The sequence below is a fragment of the Nomascus leucogenys genome, chromosome 13 (genome assembly GCF_006542625.1).
Source record: "Nomascus leucogenys isolate Asia chromosome 13, Asia_NLE_v1, whole genome shotgun sequence".
In the NCBI taxonomy this organism is placed as follows: Eukaryota; Metazoa; Chordata; class Mammalia; order Primates; family Hylobatidae; genus Nomascus; species Nomascus leucogenys.
Genome location: NC_044393.1, coordinates 13,473,917 through 13,494,468, shown reverse-complemented (window position 1 = coordinate 13,494,468; position 20,552 = coordinate 13,473,917). Strand labels below are relative to the sequence as shown.

Genomic DNA, 20,552 nt, shown 5'->3' with positions numbered 1-20,552 from the left:
TTTCCCTGGCATCTAAGCCTCTTCTCAGGATCCCATAACTTATCCATGAGGCTTGAGGACCAGGCGGGCTGATGCAGACTTTCCTCACCAACAGATGTGTTGAATTCCGCTCTTAGCCCTCTAAAGCCATCGGCCAGGTGCCTGGCACCAGGTATCACTTAATGACAACATTCTCACAAAAGAGACATGGTGGAAATGACTCTTAGAACTAACTTTGGCATCAGTTTTTTTTTTTTTTTTTTTTTTTTGAGATGGAGTCTCACTGTCACCCAGCCTGGAGTGCAATGGCACAATCTCGGCTCACTGCAACCTCCACCTCCTAGGTTCAAGCGATTCTCCTGCCTCAGCTTCCCAAGTAGCTGAGATTACAGGCACACACCACCATACCTGGAAAATTTTTGTATTTTTAGTAGAGACAGGGTTTCACCATGTTGTCCAGGCTGGTCTCGAACTCCTGACCTCAAATGATCCACCTGCCTCAGCCTCCCAAAGTACTGGGATTATAGGTGTGAACCACCGTGCCTGGCTCGGCATCAGTTCTTACAGGGGACTACTGGCCCTTCTCTTCCAACTCCTCCTCTTCCCAGGGGCGGGAATAAGTGTATGCTGGAGGCAGCTTCAACCCACCCCCAAAAGCTGGCTGAGCAACAAGAGAGAAGGAACAGGCCCTGAATAGCCTTGTGAAGCAGACCTCCCAGCACACCCATGCCCTCATCCACCCATTGGCTCTGGACTGCAGAGAGAGAGAGAGGAATAACCAATCTTAAGCACCTGCATTTTGGGGGTCCTTTTATCAAAGCAACTTCACCTCTACGCTAACACACTACCCAAGCCTCTGTCTTTTCATCGGTAAAATGGGACCACATAATACATCAGAGGTGGTGCTGAGAATTCTATTAGATGCAAGGCCCAAAATGTGGCACAAAGGAGACCTTTTACATGAAAGCTATTGTTAGAATCATCACACCCTATCTATATCTTTCCCCTGGCTCACAGCTTAGAAAACGTTAGGTGCAGGCTGGGCACTGTGGCTCATGCCTGTAATCCTAGCACTTTGGGAGGCCAAGGCGGGTGGATCAACTGAGGTTAGGAGTTCGAGACCAGCCTGGCCAACCTGGTGAAACCCCGTCTCTACTAAACAAAGAATTAGCCGGACGTGGTGGTGGACACCTGTAATCCCAGCTACTCAGGAGGCTGAGGCAGGAGAATCACTTGAACCTGGGAGGCAGAGGTTGCAGTGAGCCGAGATTGTGCCACTGCACTCCAGCCTGGGCAGCAAGAGCGAAACTCCGCCTAAAAAAAAAAAATAAAAACAGAGAGAGAGAAAGAAAATATTAGGTGCTTGGTAAATATTAAGCTCAGCTGAATGGGGGAAAATACAGCATCCCAAGGGGATTAGAGAACAGAGATCCTGGCCCCTGCAGGCAGAGCGAGACAGTGAGTGCACCCCTGGGTGTTCCTAGCTGGGGACAGAGGGAGCAAGGGTGGAGAGTGGGACCTGGTATGCTCTGGGATTGAACAGCAAGGAGCAAGGTTTGACCCAGGCAGAAGTGGGAGTCTGCAGAGGGGCCTGGACCCAGGGCCTGTCTAGCTTTGGGGACCCAGGATGTGTGAGAGGAGGAGAAGGGCAGCTCCCAGAGAAAGTCCAGCTTCCAACACATTTACAATGACAAGTAATGTCTCTGTAGAGCAGAGAGACTAAGCTCAGGCCAGGGCTACTGGGCTGCTGAATAGCTGACACCACAAGCCCAAGGGCCTCAGGAGCCTAATGAGAACACATGAGCCTAAGTAACTGCGGGCACCTGCTGCCGCCAGGAGCTGGCTAAGGGCTTTATAGAAATATCTCGACTTTCACAACCACCACTAGGAGACAGGTATTATATTATTATTATTTTGGATTTTTTTGAGATGAAATTTCACTCTGTCGACAGGCTGGAGTGCAGCAGCACGATCTCTGCTCACTGCAGCCTCCACCTCCCAGGTTCAAGTGATTCTCCTGCCTCAGCCTACCCAGTAGCCGGGATTACAGGCATCTGCTACCACGTCCAGTAATTTTTGTTTTTTTAGTAGAGACAGGGCTTCACCGTGTTGGCCAGGCTGGTCTTGAACTCCTGACCTCAGGTGATCTGCCTGCCTTGGCCTCCCAAAGTACTGGGATTGCAGGCATGAGCCACCACACCCGGCCATTTGTATATATTTAATGTTTAGTGATGCTTTCCAAAGCCCACAGGGGCTGTGCTCCCTCTTCCCCTTGCCCTCCCTGAGGCCCCATCACCCACCTCTTGAACCGGGCCCTCCGCAAGTTTGCCATCTTGAGGCTGGCAGAGACGGTCAGGGCTGCAGCCTCGGGGAAAGGCAGGTTTCTGAGAGGTTAGGGACCCTGGCAGGTGGGCAGCAGGCGTGGGGCAGGAGCTTGGCGGTGGGGCTGCAGGAGTCGGCTCACTCCCAGCTCCCGCCTCCAGCCCCCAACAGGTGTGCACCCTTGGCCCAGCCCCGCTTCCATCCACCTGGGGACCTTATACCCTCGCTGCTGCAGCCGTACCTGGATGCACCTGCTCCCGGGAAAGCTCTGAGCCCAGTGCTCCTTGTCTGAGGTTCAACAGGACAGGCTCAGTGGCCACTCTGAGAGCCCGCCCACCCGGGGAAGGTGATGCGTGTGCAGCCTCCAGATGGCCAAATCAGGCTGCATGTCTGGCCCAGGTGTCACAGAAGCCGGGGCAGGGAGAGCCTCTGGGGCCGGATGTTTCACCAGGTCTGGGAGGACTCAGTAAATATTAAACAGCCCCTGGCATGCCAGACAAGCTTCCAGACGGGCACGTGCAACCCGCCGGCCCCAGCCCTCACGTGAGGTTGCTACAGCAGTGCTTCTGCCTGATGTGGTTGGCAGAGGCCTTGGTACTCGGCTGTTGCAAGTGCAGGCTCTGGAGGCAGACACAGCTGGGCTCAAGTCCCGCACCTGCCCCCAGCCTCCAGGCAGGACAATTATAGGACTGACTGCACAGGCTTCAGGTGAAGACTCCATGCAACAAGGACGTGAGCCAACCATTTACCCAGGTGCCTGGCGGTACTGGCCACTCGGTAATGATGACAGGCATGCACTCGGCACTTGCCAAGTTCAAGCTCTGGTCTCAGCGCTTTTGTTTTTTTTTTAATTGAGACAAGGTCTTGCTCTGTCTCCCAGGCTGGAATGCAGTAGCGTGATCTCAGCTCACTGCAGCCTCCGCCTCCTGGGCTCACGTGATCCTCCCACCTCAGCCTCCTGAGTAGCTGGGACCACAGGAGTGCACAATTACACTCGGCTAATTTTTTTTAGTTTTGGTGGAGACAGGGTTTCACCATGTTGCCCAGGCTGGTCTTGAATTCCTGAGCTCCAGTGATCCGCCTGCCTTGGCCTCCCGAAGTGCTGGGATTGCAGGCATGAGCCACCACGCCCACCTGGCCTGCTCTTTGTGCCTTACATGTATGGACTCATTCCTCCTGACACAGTCTTTGAGGTCAGCCCCCCTGGTACAGTCCAGGAAACTGAACTTGCATCACTCGCCTCTGGTTCCAGAGTCTGTGTACCTGACAGCATCATAGGCAGGGCTGGATATGAGCCGCCTCTTTCTCCAGCCTCCTCTCCTTCAAACTTAATGGCTGCTATTTCGTTTTCCCAGCCACACTTCTTAGCCATCCCAACAGAGGAATTCCCAACCTGAGGAGGATGTCCCAGTGGCTTCTGGCTCAGAGAGTACCTGCCTGACCGCCTGGGGGAGGGAGACCTGGCTGAGGAGGGGCAGGAAAGGGGGAAGGGCAACCATGCCTGTCAACTGGGGCAGAATAGGACAGTATCAGGGCCTGGCCCTCTCCTCCTTCATCCTCTCTGTTGATCCTCTCATCTATCCTCCCACCCCCCAGGTCCAGCTCTTGGGAAATGGCCTTATTATGTCAATCATTCACACCTTAGTGTAAAATTTCCCCACTAGGTTACTTCCCCAAGTGAGCCAGCCGACTGTGGAGTAAAAAGCCCTGTCTATAGCGAAAGGGGTTTCAAGGTGCCAGAGTAGGGGTCAAGGTGGGGATGGGAACAGAGGGGGCATCAGCCCACCCTCTCCATGCAGAGCCCTGCCCTCCTGCCAGGTTGTTTGCCTTGACAGTGCGGCTGCGCTTCAGCCTGCTCAGGTTACCAGGGAACAAGGCCAGAAGGTGGGGCCTGAAACCCAATCAGGCTCCAGCCCTGGCTCCAAGGGTTCAGACCCCAGGGAGCTCGACGGGGACAGGAAGTTAAAAATAGATGCACCACTTCCTCATCGGTGTGGGCAGCTTCTTCCTTGCCCTCACACAAGGGGGCCACAGAGGCCGAGGCCAGGTGGGGGCTGCCCAGGGACCCTCTGAACCAGCCCAGGGACCCTCTGAACCAGCCCAGGGACCCTCTGAACCAGCACAGGCATCCTCTGAACCAGCCCAGGGACCCTCTGAACCAGCCCAGGGACCCTCTGAACCAGCCCAGGGACCCTCTGAACCAGCCCAGGGACCCTCTGAACCAGCCCAGGGACCTCTGAACCAGCCCAGGGACCCTCTGAACCAGCCCAGGGATCCTCTGAACCAGCCCAGGGACCCTCTGAACCAGCACAGGGATCCTCTGAACCAGCCCAGGGACCCTCTGAACCAGCCCAGGGACCTCTGAACCAGCACAGGGACCTCTGAACCAGCCCAGGGACCCTCTGAACCAGCCCAGGCCCAGCATCCTCTGGAATCCCTGACAATCATTTGGGGGACAGGAGGGGTCCCAGATACTTAGAGCCATCAGGGCTGTCTTTCCTAGACTAGGGCTTGCACACTGTGGGACCCGTGCTGATGGCCAGCGAGCCCTGGTGTCAAGGGGATGGATCACCTCTGTCCTCCTTCCTCCCAAAGAGCTGATCCCAGGAATCCAGGAAGGGGCCAACGAGAGGCAGGGGCCTACCGTGGGGGCACTCTCCGGGCAGAGCTCCCCTCGAGGGCCTGAGGGGACATGTCCCATGGATGCGGGACATTCAGAGGCCCCCACAGGCCTGGCAGGAGGAGAGCTGCAGGCAGGGCCAGTTGTGAAATTTGTGGGGTCTAGTGGGAAATAAAAATGCAAGGCTCTTTGTTCAAAATTTATGAAGAATTTTGGGCCGGGCGTGGTGGCTCACGTCTGTAATCCCAGCACTTTGGGAGGCTGAGGTGGGTGGATCACCTGAAGTCAGGAGTTTTAGACCAGCCTGGCCAACATGGCGAAACCCTGTCTCTACTAAAAATACAAAATTAGCTGGGCATGGTGGCACATGCCTGTGATCCCAGCTACTCGGGAGGCTGAGGCAGGAGAATCACTTGAACCCGGGAAGTGGAGGTTGCAGTGAGCTGAGATTGCGCCATTGCACTCCAGCCTGGGCAACAAGAGCAAAAGTCCGTCTCAAAAAAAAAAAAATTAGCCAGTGTGGTGGCCCATGCCTGTAGTCCCAGCTACTCAGGAGGCTGAGGCAGGAGGATTGCTTGAACCTGGAAGGTGGAGGTTGCAGTGAGCCTAGATTGCACCACTGCACACCTGGGTGACACAGCAAGACTGTCCCAAAAAACAACAACAAAAAAATTGTATTAAGAATTTATATTTGGTGCCGGGCACAGTGGCTCACACCTGTAATCCCAGCACTTTGAGAGGCCGAGGTGGGCAGATCACCTGAGGTCAGGAGTTCGAGACCAGCCTGGCCAACATGGTGAAACGTAGTCGCTGCTAAAAATACAAAAATTAGGCCAGGCGTGGTGGCTCACGCCTGTAATCCCAGCATTTTGGGAGGCCGAGGCAGGTGGATCACCTGAGGTCAGGAGTTCAAGACCAGCCTGACCAATATGGCGAAACCCCGTCTCTACTAAAAATAAAACATAAAAAAAAAAAAAATTAACTGGCATGGTGGTGCACACCTGTAATCCCAGCTACCCAGGAGGCTGAGACAGGAGAATTGCTTGAACCCAGGAGGCGGAGGTTGCAGTGAGCCGAGATCATGCCACTGCACTCCAGCCTGGGCAACAGAGCAAGACTCTGTCTCAAAAGAAAAAAAAAACAAACAAACAAAAATTAGCCGGGTGTGGTGGCACATGCCTGTAATCCCAGCTACTCAGGAGGCTGAGGCAGGAGAATCACTTGAACCTGGGAGGCGGAGGTTGCAGTGAGCCAAGATCATGCCATTGCACTCCAGCCTGGGCGACAGAGAGAAACTGTCTCAAAAAAAAAAAAAAAAATGGGGGAGGCTGGGGTGGGAGGATCACTTGAACCAAGGAGGTCAACACTGCAATGAATCAAGATTGCACCACTGCACTACAACCTGGGCGACAGAATGACACCCACAAAAATTTCTAGAGCACAACAGCAGAGCGTTCAATCAAAGTACAGAGCACAGGCTGCACGCTCATGAAGCCACCCTTGGGTACAGGGTCTGCAGACCCTACCCCTCCTTCCAGACCACACAAGGGTCCCTACAGTGCTTCAATGGACCAGCCCCACTCCAGGGCACACAGCTTGGAGAGGGTCACCTGGGCTGGATGGCCCCCTGGCCAGGTAACCCGCACAGCTGACCTTCCCAGCCTTGATTACAGACCCCAACAAGAAAGTGGGGGTCTCCGATAAAACCCAGGAAGAGGCAGCTCAGAAATGGTTAAGTCGAGAAACAGCATCATTTCCTGGCCGGTTTATACTTAACCCCCTCTTTGCAGCACTTATGGAGTGCCTGCTGTGTGCCTTTCTCTGGCTGCACCCACACTTTCTGCTCTCTGAGGCTTGGATTGGGGCACTGAGCACTAACTGCTCTGGAGGCTTGGTCAAATTCCTTCTCGTCTTAGGGCTTTAGCTTAAACCCTTCCCAGGCTCCCCTCCACTGAGAATGTGTCTCAAGGCCTCACTGCAGCCCATGAGGACCCACAGGGTCCTCCTCCCTCCCTGACTGCTGTCACACATGCCAGCCGCACACCTGCTTTCTGTCCCTTAAAGCTCATTCCCACCCAGGACATCTGCACTCGCTGCTGCCTCCCACCGCCGAAGGCTTCCTGGCCCACCCCCATCTGCACATGCGCAGATCCACTTCTTCTGTCCCTTCCTGCCTCCACTCCCCATACCCCTGTCTCGTCAGGCTCTCCCAGGAGACCCTGGCTGCCCTCCCCCACCCCCGGTTCGGTTCCCTCCCAGCGCTGCCACCGGCTGGATCTGTCTCAATTATCATTGGCTTATTGTTTGCTGCCATCAACTCCCAGGACAGTGGGACCTGGGTCTGTCCCCAGAGCCCAGGACAGGGCCAGAGTAGGTGCTCCATGAATATCTGCTGCGTGAACAGGGATTCCTAAGGTGCTTCCAGCTGGGACACTCCAGGATCTTAACCCTGGGGTCCCGGCACCCGCACCCACGGGAAGGGAGCCCCCAGGGAAAGGTTAGTGAGCTGGGAGGGCTGACCTCAGGGGGGTGGAGGTGGGGTCCTATCCCAGCAGCAAATGCCCCTGGGAAAGAGCACACACAGGAGGGACCTGGGCTGGTCTGGAGCTCGGGGGTCCTCCCCCAGGACCTAGCAGGAAGCCAATGCCTGCAGGTGATTCAGCAGGAACTGGAGGTGGAGGAGTGGGGTAGGAGCTGCAGCGGGAGGGCACGCATGTGCTGAGGCCCTGAGGCTGGGAGGGGAGGGAGGCAGGCTGCTGGGGCCAGGTCCCAGGGGCCTCTAGCCAGGAGGGCACTGGGTTTATTCTAAGTAGGATGGGAATCTTTGCAGGGTTTCAAGTCGGGGAAGAGCATGGTGGGATTTGGTTGTTGATTGACTCACTGACCTACTGGGTTCTGCACTCTGCTCTGGCTGGGGACCCCCACTTATCCACCCCATTGGCTCAGACAGACAGAGGTCTGGCCCCCTCAGGATGTTGGAAAACTGCCCCAGACCCCAGGCCTGCCTGCTCGTAAATGGTTCCCCGGGGGCTTGCACAGTGCCCGGCATGAGGCCCTGGAGCAAGGGGGCAGCAGGCCTGAGCTCATCGGGCTGTGGCCTCCGGGAGCAGAAACAACTTTCCTCCCAGGGACTTAGTACCTAAAGCCGGCAGAGACACAGGACGGGGCAGCAGGCAGGGCCTGGCCCGGCCAGCACCCCCCGGGAACTCGGACACAGGGTCAATGCTGACCCCCAGGCCCATCTGTGCCAAGCCTGCTCCCTCATCTGATAACCCCCTACAGCACCAGCTGCACTGGCTGCTGGCCCTGCCTCCCTCGTGGTTCCTTCCCGACAGCCCCGTGAGCAGGGCGCACCCACAATTCCCATTGTTCAGATGAAGACAAGGCTGGAGAGGTGAGGTCACTTGCCCCAGGTCACAGAGCCAGAAGAGGTGGCCCCATTGCCTAGTCTTTCAGACAGGAAGACCATTCCTTCCCAACCCCGCCCTTAGGAGACCCAACCCTGGGCCAGTTTTGCTGTGTGACCTTGGGCCAGTGGCTCCACCTGTCTGAGCCTCTGGTTTTTTGGTTTTTCTTTTTTGGTGTTTTTGTGGGTTTTTTCAAGATGGCATCTTGCTCTGTCACCCAGGCTGGAGTGTGATCTCGGTTCACTGCAACCTCCGCCTCCCGGGTTCAAGTAATCCTCCCACCTCAGCTTTCCAAGTAGCTGGGATTACAGGCATGTGCCACCACATCCAACTAATTTTTGCATTTTTAGTAGAAATGGGGCTTCACCATGTTGGCCAGGATGGTGTCAAACTTCTGACCTCAAGTGATCCACCCGCCTCGGACTCCCAAAGTGCTGGGATTACTGGCATGAGCCACCGCGTCCAGCCCCACTTTTTGGTTTTTCAAAAAAATTTTTGTAGAGATTGGGTTGTGCTATGTTGCCCAGGCTGGTCTTGAGTTCCTGGGCTCAAGTGATCCTCCTGCCTCGGCCTCCCAAAATGCTGGGATTATAGGTGTGAGTCACTGTGCCCAGCCAGAGCCTCAGATTTTTTATCTGCCAAGTGGACCTGCTAAGCTCAGGCAGATCAACTTCTGGAGATTTTGAAATGATAAGTATTCAGGTCTCAAGGAAATGATAGGTTTATCCCAACACCAAGAAACTCTCTCTCTCTCTCTCTCTCTCTGTCACTCTGTCTCTCTCTCTCTCAATCTCAATCTCTCTCTCTCTCTCTTTCTGTCTCTCTCTCTCTCTCTCTGCAAGCCAGCCTGAGAGAGAGCCTTTGGGTCTCTGGCAGCAGGAGGAGGATGTCCCTGCCCTTCCCCAGCCCATCAACAAGCCCCGCCCCTGCACCCCAACACAGGACACGGGCGGAACTTACGTGATCCTCCGGCTCTGGGCACTGCTGAAGCCCGCGAAGGAGGCGCTCCGGCCCACGACCCCCACGGCCCCTGTGTCCCCGGGGGACAGGAACCGCAACCTCACTGACATGGCGGTCACCTGCAAGGAGAGGACAGGAGAGTCAGCCTGGCACCACCATCCAGCAAGTGCTGTCCGCAGGCCAGCCACCTTCCACCAACACCTACAGACCTCACAATGGCCCCAGAGTTGTGGGGGCTGGTACTGTGCCCAGCTCACAGGTCAGCAAGCTGAGGTCCCATGAGGTTAGGGGACCTAATGGGGGACAGTGATGGGAACGGAATTCGAACCCAGGTGTCTGTACTCTGCACTCTGTGCTCAGGTCCTTAGTGCCGGGCAATGCTGCCTCCCAGAGCAAGGGGACGGCACCTCCTGAACACAGCCCTCTCACCCCCCAGCTACTCCTCTCCCCTCCTCCAGCCCTCCCTGAGCACCTAACACAGGTGAACTCTGCAAGGCAGGCCAAGTCCCCCCATCCTCAAGGGCTCCGGCCCAGCAGGGAGGCCCACCTACCGCCAAACAGTTACGATACAGAGTCCGTGCTGGAGTGATGGGGGTCCCCAGGGGGAATCTGACCCAGCCATGAAGAGGCGCCCAAGAGCTGAGGAGGAAGGCTGAGGTGGGGTGAAGGAGAAGGGGGTCTGAGGCTGAGGGAACAGCCTGGGCAAAGGCCAGGACGCATGAGGGGACTTGGTGTCACCCGGAAACAGCAAGAAGCTCAGTGGGCTAAACATGAGGTCAGAGAGGCCAGCAGGGCTCAGGTCCCAAGGGGCATTGGTAGCCCCAAGGAGGGGCTTGGCCTTGCAATGGGGCGAGGGTGACTGGGAGCCATGGGAGGGCTTTGAGCAGGGGGTGGAAAAGCCCAATTCACATGAAGCCAGACTGCTGGCGTCAAGGGCTGCTTCCGCCCCGATCCATTGCCCCGTCTCTGACCCGCCCTGCAATGGGGCCAACCCCGAGCCCTGGCCATTTTCTCTTTTTTCCAAACCATCTCTAGATTGGGAAAAATGCCACCCTATCCCTTGGGAATATAGGTCAGCATCTTCCAGCACGGGCAGCTGGAAAGTTCTCCTTCATATCTAACCTAAATCTCTGCTGCTACAGTTTCATACTTTGCTCCTTTGCCAGGGTGGTGTCAATCCAAGGATTCCAGGGACCCCACTGCCCAGACAAAACCTACGAGAAAGCTCCAGTCCACCCAGGCCCTCATCTTGTTGCATGATGAGACCCCCACGTTCCAACATCTCTTTCCCCCAGGGGCCAAGTCCACCTCGCTACACCTCTGCTCACTTGGGGGCCTCTGCCTGGAAAAACTTCCTCTACCGAGCCACATCTGCGCAGCATCTACTACTGCACCTCCTGGCAGATCTATGCAGCCTCCACAAGCGTCCTCCTCCCATATATCCCCCACCCCACAGCCCCACATGTGCTGTACATAGGAAAGCTTGGCAACAAAGAAGGTGGACCTGGGCTCAAATCCCAGCTGTGCCACTCAGGCTCTGGGCCTCAGTGATCACAAGAGTAAAAGGGGAATTCGGAAAGAACCTCCCGCGGAGACTGCTGGAAGGACCAAGGAAAGCATGTCCCGAGAGCCCACAGTGTGCAAGAGACACGTCGGAAGAGCTGGTTGTCTCTGTGTGATTGGCTAAGACCCCAGCCCTGCAGGTGAGCCAGGTGACCCAGATAAGCCAGGTGACCCAGGGAGAGCCAGGTGAGAAGTGAGCGGCTTCTAGCCCTGATGCAGGAAGGTGGCAAGCATTTGCTGACCGCTCGCTGTGTGGCAAGCCTAGTGCCCCATGAGTGGCTACGAATCCTTGGACAGCTATGAACCCATGCTCAGCAGTGTTGTGTACAGATGGGGAAGCTGAGGCATCATTCATCAAGCGCTCATTACTAAGCTGGCCCTGCACTAAATGCTTTATGTAAATTATGAAATCCACACAACCCTCTTAAGAGCAGGAGCTTTTGATGACCTAATTCCATAGATGAGGAAACTGAGGCTCAGAGAGGTGATGAGACTAGCCCAGGGGCCCCAGCAGGGCACCTGAGCACTGGGTTTAGAACCCGAGGATGCCCGATGTCAGAGTCTGTCTTACCTGCGGTCAGGAGTGCCTTGCACTGGGGCCTTGCCCCTGCCCCCATAAAGTGGTCCCCTACAGTCCCCTCCTGTGCTGTGCTGAGCCAGCTTGTACCAGCTCCCAAGAGTCAACTGGGCCAGGCACAGTGGTTCACACCTGTAATCCTAGCACTTCGGGAGGCCGAAGCAGGCAGATTGCCTGAGCTCAGGAGTTCAAGACCAGCCTGGGCTATGTGGTGAAACCCCGTCTACTAAAATACAAAAAATTAGCCAAGCTTGGTGGCAAGCACCTGTAATCCCAGCTACCCGGGAGGCTGAGGCAGGAGAATCGCTTGAACCCGGGAGGTGGAGGTTGCAGTGAGCTGAGATCGTGCCACTGCACTCCAGCCTGGGCAACAGAGCAAGACTCTGACTCAAAAAAAAAAAAACAAAAAAGAGTCAATTGTTAAATGTTCAGGAATTTTGTGAGCCTGTTGACATCACGTTGGTGGTTTGAAATCAGCCACAGTAAGCGTATTTACACAAGTTCTACAAGTTAGGGTTTCTGTCTGCTGGTTGTTAAACATTCATGAGCTCCTCACCGCTGTTACCCCTATCAGAACCTATGCAGGGCCTGAGAAGCTGCTCAAACTGCTTGATCCCCCCAGCCAAGCCAGGCAAGAGAATAAGGACGGAGTAGGGAGGGATTCCCAAAGGTGAGTAGTTGAGACATATCCTGGAGCCAGCCTGGGCACTGGAGCTGGAAGGGGCCTCCCCGGCCCCTCCCTCTGCACCTTCCCATGAGAAGCCTTCTGGGCCGTTCCTGGAGCGTCACCCCAGTCACTCCACTTCAAGGTCAGAGAGGACAATTGCTAAGCAGTTCCTCCCCATGCAATGCTCAAAACAAGCCCCAGGTCCTCCTGCTCAGTGTGAGAGAGAGGAGGACGAAGGAGGGGAACTAAGGCTCGCAGCAGACCTGCAGAACCTGACAGCGAATTCATCACTCATAGCACTATGAGGTTCAACGGCCCCATTTTTCATACAAGGAAAGAAAGGCTCTGAAAGGTGAGAGGCGACTCAGGGACACACATATTTCTTTCTTTATTTCCTTTTCTTTCTTTCTTTCTTTTTTTTTTTTTTTGACAGGGTCTTACTTTGTTGCCCAGGCTGGCGTGCAGTGACACGATCTCAGCTCACTGCAACCTCCACCTGCTGGGCTCAAGCCATCCTCCCACGTCAGCCTTTCAAGTGGCTGGGACTACAGGCACACACCACCACTCCCAGCTAATTTTTGTATTTATTGTAGAGATAGGGTTTCGCCATGTTGTCCAGGCTGTTCTCGAACTCCTGAGCTCAAGCGATCCACCCACCTCAGCTTCCCAAAGTACTAGGATTATAGCCGTGAGCCACCGCACCTGACCAGGACACGCATTTTTCAAACTGAAGTCTGGCTCTTCCTTCTTCCACGTGCCATTGCCACATGGATTGGCTTCCTGGCTAAACCCTCCTCATGTTTCAGCCCAGATGTCCCCCCACCAGGAAGCCTTCCTGGACACCTCCCCACTCCTAGCTGTGTCTGGTGTTTCCTCTGGACGCCCCTGACCTCCTCTGTTATAGTGGACTGTGAATGGTGACTTGTCTATCTCTCCATCCTAGACAGGGAGCTCCCTGCAGGCAGGGACCAGGTGCATGGAAGATTCATAACACATCTTTATTGAACCAGAAAACAATGAAGGAAAGGTTGACGCTGCTTCCCCTACTTCACCAGGCTGTGCAGCCCAAGAGGAAGGTGCTGGAATAATAACAGTAATAATACTACTAATAACCACTATGTGCTAGACTCTAAGGCAAAGATGGACAAATGCTTTCTGTAAAAAGCCAGATAGAAAGGCTGGGCACAGTGGCTCACACCTGTAATCCCAGTACTTTGGGAGGCCGAGGTGGGTGGATCACCTGAGGTCAAGAATTCGAGATCAGCCTGGACAACATGGTGAAACCCCGTCTCTACTAAAAACACACAAATTAGCTGGGCATGGTGGCGCATGCCTGTAGTCCCAGCTACTCTGGAGGCTGAGGCAAGACAATCACTTGAATCCGGAAGGCAGAGGTTGCAGTGAGCCGAGATCGAGCCACTGCACTCCAGCCTGGACAACAAAGCTAGACTCCATCTCAAAAATAAACAAACAAAAAGCCAGATAGTACATACTTTTGGTTTTTCAGGCCATACAGTTTTTGTCACAACTACTCAGTTGTAGCATTTTAGAGCAAAACCAGCTGCAGACATTACGTAAATGAATTATGCCATGGCTGTGTTTCAGTAAAACTTTCTTTACAAAAGCTGCAGCAGCTGTTGAGGATGATGGGTGGCCCTGCCTCTGACCCTTAGGTAGCCAGCACTGCCTGCTACCTGCTCTAAGGACTTAAAATTATCATCTCATTCTCCCAACACCATATGAGACAAGTACTATTATTATCCCCATTTTGCAGATAAGGAAACCGAGGCTCATGCCAGGCATGGCAACTCACGCCTGTAATTCCAGCACTTCGAGAGGCTGAGATGGGCGGATCACTTGAGCCCAGGAGTTCGAGACCAGCCTGGGTCTCATAGTGAGACCCGTTCCCTACAAAAAATACAAAAATTACCCAGGTGTGGTGGCGTGCACCTGTCGTCGAGCTACTGCGGCAGGCTGAGGTGGGAGGATCATTGGAGACTTCCCAGCAAGTCGAGGCTGCAGTGAGCTGAGACTGCACCACTGCACTCCAGCCTGGCTGACAGAGACCCTGTCTCAAAAGAAAGAAAGGAAGGAAAGAAGGAAAGGAAGAAAAGAAGGAAACCGAGGCTCAGAGAGGACGGAAATGAGTCCTCCGAGGTCACACAGGTAGGAAATGCCAGAGCTGGAACTGGACCTGGGCGCGTTGGACTCCAAAGCATGGCCTCGGAACTAGGCTGCGCTTGCTCCTGCAGCTCTGCTGAGGACACGCCCCCCTCCCAGGAGCCCGACCTCCTCCAGGAGGGAAGAGGCCCCAGAATGGAAATAGGATTGGGAGGGGGACCTGCCAAGCTAGAAAGGTAGCTCTGGGTGGTGGCCGAGAAAAATCAAGCCCAACCTCTTTTGGCTTCAGGGTGTTGCAGCCCCAGCCCCTGTGGGCCCCTTGGGGCCGGCGGAAAGCGACAGTTCCCAGGCAGCTCAGCTGCGCCCCCTCCCGGCTGGGCCTGGTGGAGCTGATCCAAGACGTTGACTTGGGGTCCAGCCAAGCAGTGTTTCTTGTGGTAAAAGAAACAGACCTCCCCCTGGATGATTGGGGATGGGATGGCCAGGCTGAGACCCAGAATCTCAGGAGCCTTCAGCGGACAGCTCCTGACAAGTCCAGTTTGTCACCTGCGACCAAGGGTGACATTCCTGATGTTTAAGCAATGGCACAGCAGCAAGTGGAGGGGCTGGGTGCTGGAGCAGGGTCTTGAAGACCCTGTCCCCTCCCACCATGTGTCACCACCCCTGCTGGGGCTGGCATTAACCCTTCAGCTACTGGATTGTGGGCAGGTCTAGGAGGTCCCTGGGGAGGCAACAGAAAGAGAGGAGGGACGCTCGGGTGGCTTAGGGCAGCCCTGGGTAACCAGCACTCTGCAGGCATGAGAGACAGGACAGAGACCCTGCTGGGACCCGGGGCAGAGGAGGGAGGCACAGAGTCATGCAGTTCCCAAACCTTTGGTGGCAGACAGGACAGCCTCTTCCACTCCGTGTCCCTCGCTGCCCCTCTCTGGCCTGGCACTTAGAACTGATGCCGTTCAGACCTGGCTGGTGCGTGCGGGGAGAGGAAGCCAGATGCTCCCAGACACTGGGGACTGTCCTGGGCCTCCGTCCCCAAGGTGTGGCTGGAGGAAGCAGAGCCTACTCCCGCTAAGTCTGTCTGATCACTGCTGGCCAAAGCTGCCCTGCGTCTCCTCCCCACCACCAGCCAGAGGGAACCTGCAATTTCACCTCATTTAGAGGTAAAACATCTAAATTTAACGTTATGGGCTTTCGGGGCTGGGTGGCTTTTATGCCTGAGTCCCTCACTTAGGGCTCCTTTTTATCCACTCAAATGCCAGCCAGGGCTTAGTTTGCTTATAGGAGTTTCCAAAATAGCTCCTTTGGTTTCGCATGAAAGGAAATGGCAAAATAGCCCAGGAAGAGGAATGTGAGTTTACACAGAAGACAGACAGGCGCCCGAGGAGGCTTCTCTGGGAACCAGTTTGCCTGTACCAGAGGGGGCCCGAGAAAGTGTGGAGTCCAAGAGTCCAACTCGCTCATTTTACCGATGGCAAGACTAAGCCCAGGATGGTCACACAACTTGCCTGGACCACCCAAAGGTGACTGGAAGAGCCAGAAGGACCCAAACCCCTCCTCCCTGCCCAAGCACAGGCCTCAGCCGGAGCCCCCCTCCAGCCTTTGCCCTGGCTGTGCCCTCTGCCTGGCACACCCCTCCCTTCCCCCAGGTCTTCCGTATCACTCTCTCCCAGCCTGCAGGCCTCACAACCAAGGCCCCCTCCTCAGAGAGGTCCTCCCTGACCCCCTTGGCTAACGTGGACTTGCCCCTCACCCGTATCCTTCAAATAACTCATGGTTCTGACTGTCTTATTCATCAGTTAATCAAGTATCCTTCTCAAGAATCTTAGCTCCAGGGGGCAGGGGGTTTTTCTGTCTTTTTAAAAAAAATTTTTGGGGCCAGGCACACGCCTATAATTACGGGCTCACGCCTGTAATCCCAGCACTTTGGGAGGCTGAGGCTGGTGGATCACCCGAGGTCAGAAGTTCAAGATCAGCCTGGCCAACATAGTGAAACCCCGTCTGTACTAAAAATACAAAAATTAGCCAGGCATGGTGGCGGTCTCCTGTAATCCCAGCCACTCAGGAGGCTGAAGTAGGAGAATTGCTTGAACCCCGGAAGCGGAGGTTGCAGTGAGCTGAGATCACACCATTGCACTCCAGCCTGGGCGACAAAGCAAGACTTCGTCTCAAAAAAATTTTTTTTAATAAATAAATACATAAATTATTATTTTTTTAAATAGAGATGGATCTTGCTATGTGGCCCAGGCTGGTCTCAAACTCCTGGCCTCAAGCGATCCACATGGTGTGAGCTGCCATGCCCAGCCTGCTGGTTTTGAAAGAGCATCTTTCAATGAAAAGAGAGACAAATTTAAAGGACTCTTGGTTTAAATAGAGCAGGTTGGAACCACCTTCAGGGCAGCCCATGGTCCTGGCTCTGCCATCCTCCAGAACTACCTGGAGCCAGGAGGGACACCCAAGGTGTCTCTCTGCAGAGGACAGTGGCCTGATGGACGGACAGACAATGAGCGCCCTGATTTCTGATTTAAGAGAAGAACAGCAGCTCCTTGGGAAGCCCCAGTGTCCCCTGCGGTCCACTGTCCCAGAACTGCAGGCAAAGGGACGCCTCCTGACTGCAGATCGGTCAACAGCAGGCACGGGAGTGAGGACTGGGATCCAGGGAGGCCACTTCCCTCTGTCTATCAGTCTGCAGCCCTGGGTCCCAGCTCACTCCACTGGGGTTTTCCCAGATAAAGATGACTCATGAATTTCTGTGAATTATCCAGAGGGCATTTTAATTCAAATGGCCCCATCACTGCCTCGTCACCACTCCTACCAGCCATGCCAGGGGTCAGCCAGGGGTCACCTTGAAGACAAAGTCTCTCTTTGGGAAAGAAGCCTTTGAGGGCACTGTGGGGTGGCTGTGTATCAGGGTGCCAGGTGGGAAGGCAGCTGGGGCTTGCCCAGGCTAGGGAAGAGAGTGCGGGGGCGTGGGGGGTGAAGGAAGATAAAGATGGGGTAGCGGGAGGGAGCGGGGGAAGCTGGGCCTCCAAGAAACACAGGCTGACTTGGGAATCCCATCTCAAACGCGCCCCACCCTGGAGGGGCACCCCACAGCTGCAGGAGCAGTGATGAGGATGAGGACAGGCAGGAGGGACTGAGATGAGATGAGAGCAATTGGAGCCTGGAGAGAGACCCCTGACACTGAGGAAGGGAGGTGACCTGGTGGTGGCTGTTCCAGGCCAAGCACCTTTGTTTCACTGTCAAAAACTGGAAACAGGCCGAGCGCAGTGGCTCATGCCTGTAGTCCCAGCACTTTGGGAGGCCGTGGTGGGTGGATAACTTGAGGTCAGGAGTTCGAGACCAGCCTGGTCAATATGGTGAAACCCCATCTCTACTAAAAACACAGAAATTATCCAGGTGTTGTGGCGCATGCCTGTAATCCCAGCTACTCGGGAGGCTGAGGCAGGAGAATTGTTTGAACCCAGGAGGCGGAGGTTGCAGTGAGCCAAGATCGCGCCACTGCACTCCAGCCTGGGTGACAGAGCAAGGCTCTGACTGAAAAAAAAAACACACAAAAAAACCTGAAAACAGCAATAATGCCAGTGGTACCCAACACGGCTACAGGACTTGTGCAGTGCCAGGCATTGCTCAAAGAATTTACTCACTGAATGCCTGGTACCCAGGAAGTCTGGCCTCGAGCCTGTGCTCTGCCCCCGCTGAGCAAACCCCCTCTTTCTAAACCCGGGACACTGGGCTGGACACACAGCCTCTCATTCACCCCCACAGCACCCCGGGTGGAGGGCACTGTTACCACTGTATAGACCAGGAGACTGAGGCTCATCGAGATGGAGCCACCTGAAGTGGCAAGTTGGTAGCATTGTACCTCCAATGACTCACTAAAACGCCTACATAAAAATCCAGGTGCAGTGGCACTCACCTGTGGTCCCAGCTACCTGGGAGGCTGAGGCAGGAGGAGCACTTGAGCCCAGGAATTTGAGGCCAGCTTGGGCAACACAATGAGCCAAAAATAAATAAATACAATACAGGTAAAGTGCTTGTGTATAGGCAGTGTGGTGCAGGTGTGTGTACGCCTGACCTAGGTCCCAGGAGTGACTAAGGGACACGCAGAGTGGGGCTCTCCAATCAGAAGCCCTCACTCTGGAATTGGTTATGGGAGGGTCCCTCGACCTCAGCATGTAATGCTTTGCTGTGGAGGCTGTCCTGTGTGTTCAGCAGTGTCCCCACACCAGGAGCACAACCTGTGACAGCCTGGCACGTCTCCATGCTAAAGGCATCTCTTCGGACCTGGGCTGGAGCCTTCATTAACCCGCATGGTGGCTTAGGCATAATTTTCCATGGGTGAAATGAGTAGTATCGAAGACGCTATGGTATTTGGTTGGCTACAGTATTGCTCAGGCACCTTCCCCTCACATGAACAGGTGTGGGACTCTGGCAGACCACATAGCCTGACACCTACGGAGGGGCCCTGGGTCTGCGGCTCCCACAGCAAGTGTGTGTGCCACGTGCCACTCCAGCCGTGACACACACACATGCTGTCACCAGCCTAGGATGTGGACAAAGCCTGTAGGTCTGAGACCAAGGACATGAGCTTGGAGGAGCTGGCTGGATTCCTCAGACCTCTGGGGCCCCTTTGCCAGAGCAGAGCCGAGACCTGCCTGAGACCGGCCTTCATTGCAACCCTGGCCTTGCAGCATGGCTGCAAGGGAGGAGAGACCGGGTGAAGGGCTATCTCCCCTTTCCATCCAAAAACAAACAAACAAAAAACGCCTGAGCTTGATGGACACATGCACCGGTCAGGCTCAGCTCCACACAGGGAGGATGTAGATTCAAACCCAGGTGGGCTAAACTCCAAAGCACACTTTGGCCAACCACTGGTCACTGGCGTGAACTGTCCCCAAACCCTCTGTCATCTCAGGGACACAGACCCTGCCCCCCTCCACAGGGCTGGACAGCAGAGCAGCTTCCCTCTACGAAATGGTCAAAAAGACAAAGAAAGACTTCCACGCTCTGCCACTGCCTGGGAGAACCCTGTGGTTCCTTTCTGGAGTGACGTCTCCATTAGACGCACAGGCTCACACGTGCGCCCATGAACATGTGTGAATTACTTCTAGGACCAGAAGACAAAAAATGTTCTTTAGGTCAAAGAAAATGTGTTATCATATAATAGTAATGTATTCATTGTTATACCAAGTTGTAATATGCACTTTTTTTTTTTTTTTTTTTGAGACGCAGCTTTGCTCTTTTTGCCCAGGCTGGAGTGCAATGGCGCAATCTCGGCTCACCGCAACATCTGCCTCCTGGGTTCAAGCAATTCTCCTGCCTCAGCCTCCTGAGTAGCTGGGATTACAGGCATGCACCACCATGCCCGGCAAATTTTTTGTATTTTTAGTAGAGAGATTTTTTCCATGTTGGTCAGGCTGGTCTCAAACTCCTGACCTCAGATGATCCACCTGCCTCAGCCTCCCAAAGTGCTGGGATTACAGGCATAAGCCACCACGTCCGGCTCACTTCTCTTTTTTTTTTTTTTCTGAGAGAGAGACAGGGTCTCACTCTATCACCCAGGCTGGAGTGCAGCGGTAGGATCACAGCTCACTGCAGCCTTGACCTCCTGGGTTCAAGCGATCCTCCCATCTCAGCCTCCTGAGTAGCTGGGACTACAGGTATGTGCCACTGCACCTGGCTAATTTTTTAAAAATTTCTTTAGAGACAGGGTCTCTCTATGTGGCCCAGGCCAGGGTGCAGTGGTGTGATCATAGCTCACTGCAGCCTCCAACTCCTGGACTGAAGCAGTCCTCCCACCTCAGCCTTGTGAGTAGCTGGGACTACAGGTGTGAGCCACCACACCGGGTCCTATTTCTTATTGGAAGGGCCCCTGCAGGCCAAGATGTTCGGTGCCCAGGGAAGTCATAGCCCGGCCCTGCCCTTGACCCCTTCCAGCCCTCCTGGGAATCTGTCCCCAGCCACCTCCAGGCCACAGGCTCCTTCCCCATCTCTTCCCCACCCAGGAGCTGTGTTACACAGATCACTTTAGCGTTTCCCACGCTAAACCACTGAAACTGAGGGTATTATCTCCCACTCTCCTTGCTCCCAGTTCCGTATGGCCACTGGCCTGGCCGAGACAGAGCCTCTGGAAGTGCCTGGCAGGACCTCGCACTTGACCTTCAGCATCTTACTTAACCCTCGCAGTGCAGGGCGGTAGCCTCCACTGGGTCCTGTTCAGCTGCTACTCCTAGAAATGGTCCCGCTGGGGGTGAGGATGGGGACACCTGCAGAGCTCTCGGACATGTGTTTGCGCCATCGCAGCAGTACATCCACCCCCTTCTGCTTCCATAGAACCTG

At 54.9% G+C, this 20,552-nt stretch overlaps 1 protein-coding gene across 2 annotated transcripts in view; it reads right to left on the bottom strand.

Annotated features, from left to right (window-relative positions):
* RIPOR3 (RIPOR family member 3) overlaps positions 1-20,552 on the bottom strand; it is a 105,093-nt gene that overhangs the window by 35,479 nt on the left and 49,062 nt on the right. The window contains exons 1-2 of one of the 2 annotated variants that reach the window (XM_030825576.1): positions 15,088-15,425; positions 9,289-9,407 (exon numbers count right to left, since the gene is read on the bottom strand). In XM_030825576.1, coding sequence (XP_030681436.1) covers positions 9,289-9,398 — 110 coding nt within the window. In that variant the 5' untranslated portion in view covers positions 9,399-9,407; positions 15,088-15,425. Of the gene's footprint in view, positions 1-9,288; positions 9,408-15,087; positions 15,426-20,552 lie in introns of those variants that run through there. The other variant, XM_030825575.1, reaches the window with a different exon arrangement.